General features: G+C 48.4%; 1 protein-coding gene across 1 annotated transcript; it reads right to left on the reverse strand.

The window, feature by feature from the left end:
* Positions 5,315 to 5,728, reverse strand: LOC109949713. Its single transcript, XM_020565819.1, has one exon. It carries the CDS (start codon positions 5,726 to 5,728, stop codon positions 5,315 to 5,317), a length of 414 nt encoding a protein of 137 aa, XP_020421408.1.

Below are 7,871 nucleotides of genomic sequence, written 5' to 3' on the forward strand. Positions count from 1 at the left end.
TGCCTAAGTTAGGTAGGGTAATCCAAGGAAAACCGGATGGCCGGAGCCGTGTGTGGTGGCCGGAGCCTTGAGTGAGAGAGAGAAAGAGAGAAGGTGGCTAGGGTTTTTGAGAAATAATTTATGCAGAGCTTTAGTAAGAATTTAGGCGTACCTCAACCATTGTATGTGGCTATGCTTTTATAGTAGTCTCGGAGGCTAGGGTTTCAGAGGAATAATTCTGTAGATGGAAGGGAATTATTCCTCGCTTTTTTGGAATTGATTTGATTAATTAGGGATTTGATTAATTGGGGTAAATCAAATCCCTAATTGTGATAGGTATCAAATCAAATCCTGATTCAATTAGGTAACTCCTCATTTAATTGGGAATCGGGGTAATTAACCAAATCAATTCTCAACCTAATTAGGTAACGTTCAATTTAATTGGGTAATTCCCAATTAAATTGAGTAACTCCCAATTAGGTTGATTAATTCCCAATTGGGTCAAATAAGCACCAAATTGAAGGAATTATTTGACCTAGGGTTTGATTTAATTAGGTTCCCACAAATGCTCCCTAACTTCTGCATGGCGCGTGGTGGCATGTAGGAGATGTAAATTATCCGTTGGGCTGTCCAGCTGTAACTGGGCTTCCTTTGTGGACATGGGCTCTCGAGTAAAGAAGGTGTTTGACTTGTGAACTGCTTGAGTAACCAGCCTATGTTTTGATTGCACGTCCTTCTTTAGAGATTTGTGAGTACCAGGGTCCCCCTTGAAGGACTCCGGGTATGCACTGCATATCCCGTAGGATGATTCCCCTTAGGAAGTTGGCGAGCACCAGGGTCCCCCTTGAGGGACTCCAGGTGTGTTCTGCACATCCCGTAGGATGATTCCCCTTAGGAAGTTGGCAAGCACCAGGGTCCCCCTTGAGGGATTCCGGGTGTGTTCTGCATATCCAGCAAGATGATTTCCTTAGGAAGCTAGTGAGCACCAGGGTCCCCCTTGAGGGACTCCGGGTGTGTTCTACACATCCCGTAGGATGATTCCCTTTAGGAAAGTTGGCAAGCACCAGGGTCCCCCTTGAGAGACTCCCGGTGTATTCTGCACATCCCGTAGGATGATTCCCCTTGGGAAGTTGGCAAACACCAGGGTCCCCCTTAAGAGACTCCGGGTGTATTCTGCACATCCCGTAGGATGCCTTGGTCGTCGGCCTGCGTCTCCCGTAAGACGCTACTTATGGGCAACTACATGATTATCCTGCCTCCCTTAGGAAACGGATAGGAACCTGGATATTTCCCGCAGGAAGCATGGATACCTCCTTTTAAGAAATTCCTGGCGCACCCTGTGTCTCCCTTAGGACGCTTTTTTAGCAGGCTACGTCTCCAAACGGACGCGTTTTGTCGTCACCCTGCAACTCCCTTAGGACGCTCCTTATGGGCAACTATGTGACTATCCTGCCTCCCTTAGGAAACGGATAGGAACCTGGATATTTACCGCAGGAAGCATGGCGACCCCCTTTTAAGAAACTCCTGGCGCACCCTGCGTCTCCCTTACGACGCTTTTTTAGCGGGCTGCATCTCCAAACGAACGCTTTTAGTCGTCGCCCTGCGTCTCCCTTAGGATGCTCCTTATGGGCAACTGTGTGACTATCCTGCCTCTCTTAGAAAATGGATAGGAACCTAGATATCTCCCTTAGGAAATTCCTGGCGTATCCTGCGTCTCCCGAAGGACGCTGCTTATGGGCAAATGTTGTGTTTCGTGGGCAGATGAGACATTTTGGAATGAGAAACTGAACTTATATTAATATTCATAAGATTACAGTCCTTTATTTGAAAATGGAAACAACTTAGCACAAAACTTAGAACTTCTAGCAGTCGGGAGGAGGCGCTACGGATAATACTTTCGAAGATGGTGAGCATTCCATTGTCGTGGTATTTCCTTCCCCTCCATAGTGTCGAGTGTGTAGCTTCCTCTACCCCCAGACCGGCTGATCATGTAAGGACCCTCCCAGTTAGGATTCATCTTTTTTGACCCTTGCCTCGGTGCAGTAATGAAAGCCTTTCTTAGCACGAGGTTGCCTAGTTGAAATCGTCTGATCTTAGCTCTTTTGTCGTGGTAAGACTTCAACTGCTGCTGATAGGAAGCGACTCGGATAATGGTTTTCTCACGCTCGCCTTCAAGTTAGTCGAGATTGAGCCTCATCTGCTCGGAGTTTTGATCAACACTGCCCACTTCCAGACTTATGGAGGGGACCGTGATGTGAGGTGGTATGATTGCTTCTGTTCCATAGGCGAGGGAAAATGGGGTTTCACCAGTCGATCTTCGTTTGGTGGTGTGATAAGCCCATAGTAATCCGGGGAGTTCATCCACCCATTTTCCTTCTGCGCCTTCCAGCTTTTTCTTCAAGCAGTCCAATATGACTTTGTTAGATGCCTCGGCTTATCCATTTCCTTGTGGATACCTCGAGGTGGACAAGTGTTGCTTGATCTTGTATTTCGCAAAAAACTGTGAGCCATTGTCGGTAACCAGCGACTGTGGGCAGCCAAACCGGCATATGATGTTTCTCCAGATGAATCGCTCCACATCGGCTTCTTTAGTAGAGGATAGAGCTTCGGCCTCAATCCATTTAGTAAAGTAGTCGGTGGCGACAATCATCATTTCTTTCTTGGTGGGCGCTGGTGGCAAGGGACCCACTAGGTCGATGGCCCATTGCATAAACGGCCATGGACTGTTTTGCGGATGATAGACTTCGGCAGGCAGGTTAGGGATCGGCTTGTATCGCTGACAGCGATCACACTTCTTGACATATTCAGCGGAGTCGTGACGCATGGTAGGCCAGAAGTATCCTATGTTTAGAGCTTTCTGGGCAAGCGACCTGCCCCCAGAATGGTTGCCACACTCGCCGTCGTGAATTTTGCAGAGAACCTCAAGTGTTTGAGAGTACTTTTTGCTGGTGAGATGAGGGCTGGAGTATGATCTGCAGATGAGCTTGTTGCCCTGCATGTAGTATCTCGCGGCCTTTTGCTGGACCTTTCTAGCTTCAGACTTGTCTGTTGGCAGGTTTCCATTCGTCAAATAGTCGATGATGGGGTCTTGCCAACTGGGGTCCTCGTCAATCTGCATGGTATCGATTAGCTCCATTTCTTCAATGCTTGGTCGGTCAAGGTGTTCGACCGGGATGGAGCGTTTGAACTGGGTATCCAGCGCTGATCCTAGGCTTGCCAGTGCGTCTGCATGAGCGTTCTCTGCCCGGGGCGCTTGTTGGATGGTGAAGGTGGGAAACGCCTTTAACAGCTCTTGGACTTTGTCAAGGTACAAGATCATCCTTGGGTGCTTTGCCATGTACTCACCTGAGGCTTTATTTGTGATCAATTGTGAGTCTGAGTAGAAGGCTAGCTTTTTTAGTGCAAGCTCTTTTGCCAAGCGTAGGCCGGCGAGCAATGCCTCGTATTCTGCCTCGTTGTTCGAGGCCGGGAAGCCAAGCGTAATAGCTTGCTCCAACAGGGTTCCATCCAGAGTGGTGATGACGACCCCTGCTCCAGCTCCTTTTTGGTTCGACGCTCCGTCTACGCGCAACTGCCACATGTCTCTGGGTTGGCTAGGTTCTACGGAGGCCCCATCTGCTTTTGAACTTTCCTTCTTTTGGTTGACCAACTTCTCTTTTTAGGCTGATGAGGTGAATTCTACAACGAAGTCTGCTAAAGCCTGGGCTTTTATTGCAGTTTTTGGCCGATAGAGGAGGTCATATTGGCTTAGCTCTATGGCCCACTTCATGAGTCGCTGAGAAGCATCAGGGCTGTGGAGGATTGATCTCAAAGGAAAGTCGGTCATGACGATGACTCGATGAGCTTGGTAGTAGGGTCGCAACTTTCTCACAGAAACTATAATAGCCAAAATAAGTTTCTCCAATTTTGGGTAGCGAGTCTCTGCATCGATGAGAGCTTTTGACGTGTAGAATACCGGATGTTGGGCCCCCAGCTCTTCTCGGATGAGAGCTGAACTGATAGCTGAGTTGGACACTGCCAGGTATACGAACAAGTCCTCACCAGGGACTGGCTTTGAGAGCAGAGGAGGTGAGGTAAGGTAAGTCTTCAGACTCTGGAAAGCTACTTCGCACTCCTCGTCCCATTTGTCTCTTTGTCCTTTCTTCAAAGCTCTGAAGAATGGTCTGCACTTGTCAGTTGATCTCGAGAGGAATCGGTTGAGGGCCACTGCTCTGCCCGTCAGACTTTGTATTTCCTTCACCGTGGAGGGAGATTTCATCTCGAGAATAGCTTTGATTTGACGTGGGTGTGCCTCGATACCTCGTTGCGTGACTAGGTATCCCAAGAATCGGCCGGAGGATACACCAAATGTGCATTTACTTGGATTCAACTTCATGCGATACTGGCGGAGCAAGCTGAATGACTCAACAAGATTTCCAATGTGATCTGCACGTTTTGGGGCTTTGACTAGCATGTCATCCACGTAGACCTCCATAGTTTTGCCGATTTGCTCCTTGAAGATTTTATTTACGAGCCTTTGATAGGTTGCTCCGGCGTTCTTCAGCCCAAAAGGCATGACCTTGTAGCAGTAGGTCCCTCTCTCGATGATGAAAGAAGTTTTCGCCTTGTCATCCTCGTGCATCAGGATTTGGTTATAGCCGGAGTAGGCGTCCGTGAAGCTGAGCAGCTGATTGCCAGAAGTGGAATCCACGAGTTGGTTGATTCTCGGCAATGGAAAGTTGTCTTTAGGGCATGCCTTGTTGAGGTCTGTGTAATCGACGCAAACTCTCCATTTGCCCTTTTCTTGTTTTGCCACCAAAACAACGTTGGCAAGCCATTCTGAATAGGAGACCTCTTCGATGAAGCCGGCAGCTAGGAGCTTGTCAATCTCGGCTTCGATTATAGCGACTCGCTAGGGTGCGAAGTTGCGTCTCTTCTGCGCCACTGGCTTGCATGCGGGGTTGACGTGGAGTCGGTGACAGATGATGTTCGGGTCGATGCCAAGCATGTCTGACGGCGACCATGCGAACATGTCTTTGTTGCTCTGGAGGAATGTGGTAAGCTCCACCTTCTCTTCTGGGCTTAAGCGCGAGCCGATCCGCGCTTTCCTGTCTGGCTGGTCAGGATCCAAGGGTATTAACTCGACGTCCTCCTCGGGTTTCCATCCTTGTTCAGGAAAGACCTCTGGGCGGATCTCCTCGGCTTGGTCCTAACGCTTTGATTGCTATAAGATAGCAAGATTCGGTTACTCAACCTCCTCCAGATCTGCCTAGCTCACAGGGAGAAACTGCGCTTGTTTGCCTTTCTTAAGCCCTTGGGCGGAGCATTTCCTCATCATTGCTTGATCGCTGATGATTTAGCCGACACCACCCCCAGGGATTGGGTACCGAATTTTCTGATGTGTGGCGGAGGTGATGGCATTGATCTTGCCAATCCATGGTCTGCCCAGGATGCCGTTGTAGGGTGAGACCTCATTAATGACCATGAATGTTTGCAAGCTGATCACAGGTGGGAAGTAAACGTCGAGGTTTATCGTGCCCACGGTAATCGTTGTTGCACTATTAAAGCCAGTCAGCGATCTAGCTAACTTGTTGATCTTTGTCTCCAAGCCCATCTGTTGGATGACCGCCAGCTGTAGGATATTGGCTGCGCTGCCCTCATCTGCATGAATTCGGTCGACCATGGCCTGAGCAATTTGAATGCTGATGACAAGGGCGTCGTTATGCGGCGTGTCGAGGCCGATCAGATCTTTATTTTGGAAGCCGATCATAGGATCGTCTCCTACTAGTGGAAGGTCGGTCGAGACTTGGGAGATCACAGTGGCCTGTTTGATCTTCCTCTTCTTTTCCTTGTTGGTCAGCCAGACTCCTCGAAGTCGGCTAGGATTGTGTTAATCCTTATGACCTTCTGAGACGGCTCCTTGGCGGTGTCTCGATCTTCAATCCGTTGGATGGCCTGCTTTGCAACGAATTCAGTGCAGTGGCCTTCTCTCACGAGTTCTTCAAGATGCGCTTTCCAAGCGAAGTAGTTGTTCTTAGTGTGTCCGTGCGTTCCATGGAAGGCACAGTATTTGCTAGTGTCCCTCTTGTCCGGATCTCCCTTCAAGGGTGGTGGTCTTCTTACCCAAGGTTTATCCTTCACTTGGGCCAAGATTTGATGTATAGGGATGGTGAACTTGGTGTAGTTCTCTCCTGCCGTAGCCTCCCCTTGTGGGTGCGACCTGCGCTTGTCTTTGCTTCGGTTGTTAAATCCGTCGCCTCTTTGGCCTGCCCGCTTAGTTGGCTGACTTGCTTTGTAGACTTCTTTATGACGATTCGATCGTCATCCCAGAGTGCGTAGCGTTCTGCAGTGGCGTAGACCTCTGCCAGAGTCTGGCTGGGAGTGATAGTCAGCTCGCGGTACAAGTCGTGCTCAACTGGAAGACCTTTCTTGAAAGCGGAGGACGCGATTCGGTTGTCACATCCTACAATGTTCACCTTTTCTGCCTTGAATCTCTTGATGTAATCTCGAAGGGATTCGTCAGACTTCTTGCGCAGGTTGTACAGGTGGTCAGGGTTCTTCTTGATTGTCTGGTAAGAGGTGCATTCTTTGGTGAAGACGTAAGCTAGCTCCTTGAAGCTGCTGATCGACCTGGATGGTAGGGTGTGGAACCAGTCTTGGGCTGCTCCTCGCAAGGTTATCGTAAATACCTTGCACATTAGCGCGTCATCAGCCTGGTGGAGGATCATAACACTTTTGAAGTGTTTTAAGTGGCTCTTGGGATCGGAATACCCTTTGAAGTGTATAAACAAGGGTGTCGAGAATCGCTTCGGGTGAGCGGCCTACTCGATATCGAGGGTGAAAGGTGTAGAGCTCACCTGGTCCATCTCCTTACGTAGTGAATCCTCGAAGTTTCCTCCGGTCTTCAAGTCTCGAAGTCGGTCATTCACGAGCTTCTCAACGTCTTCTGCGCACATTGCTGGTCGGTTACGTTGGCGACCTCCACGAGATTGACTGACTTGATAAGGTCATAATTTCACATATTTGCATGCCTTCTTTGCTTAGTAATTTTGTTTAGTTTCTCTTTATTTTGAGTCTCTTACCTATGTTTGTGTGTTTTGTAGGTTAGGACAGCAAAGGGGATCACATTTGATGCAATTCATGCATGTTAAGGGTTGATTGGCACAAGAGGAATATGAGCTTAATGACAGAACCAATTTGGGCCACACTCCTTGTCAGTTCAAATTCGTGGGTCATCTTGCAGGCCTCATTTCAGCAACCTACACTGCTTGGATGAGGAGACATGCTTCACAGAAGTTGTTCCAATGGGTGTCTAGTATAACATATCCAAATTTCAGCCCAATTAATGATAGCTAGAGTCCTTAGCCTGTCAAACACTGAACCATGCTCTAGGAGGATTTTAATATGTAGCTGCCAGCTGGTGAGCCTTGTGCTCCACACCTCCCTTGAGCCATGTGCCTCACTTCATCATTGTTTGACTTTGGACCTGACATGTTGAGCAAATTAGGGAGGCATTTCAGCTATGGAAGTCAAAAAGGAGCAAAACATGGCATGCTTAATTATGGGGATCTTGTCTGCACAAATAAAGGACCATTTTCCAGGAATTCTGGTAGGCTACACATGGGAGACAAATCAGTATGGGAAGTCAAAAAGATGAACAAAAGTCAAGCTTTCCATAAAGAAACCAAGAAAAGTCCACCAAAGCATTTATTGGGCAGCTGGGAAAGTTGGCATTTATTGGGCAGCTTAGGCAATTGGGAGCAGCTAAGAGAGGTGTGTTTCACCAGCCAAAGGGGAGCACGAAATTGCACTCTATAAATAGAGAGTTGCACACTCATTCAAAGGGAGAGAGCAGACACACACATTCACTTCATCCATTACTCTCATACACACATTCAGATTCACCACAAAGA

The sequence above is a fragment of the Prunus persica genome, chromosome G6, assembly GCF_000346465.2.
Source record: "Prunus persica cultivar Lovell chromosome G6, Prunus_persica_NCBIv2, whole genome shotgun sequence".
Classification (NCBI taxonomy): domain Eukaryota; kingdom Viridiplantae; phylum Streptophyta; class Magnoliopsida; order Rosales; family Rosaceae; genus Prunus; species Prunus persica.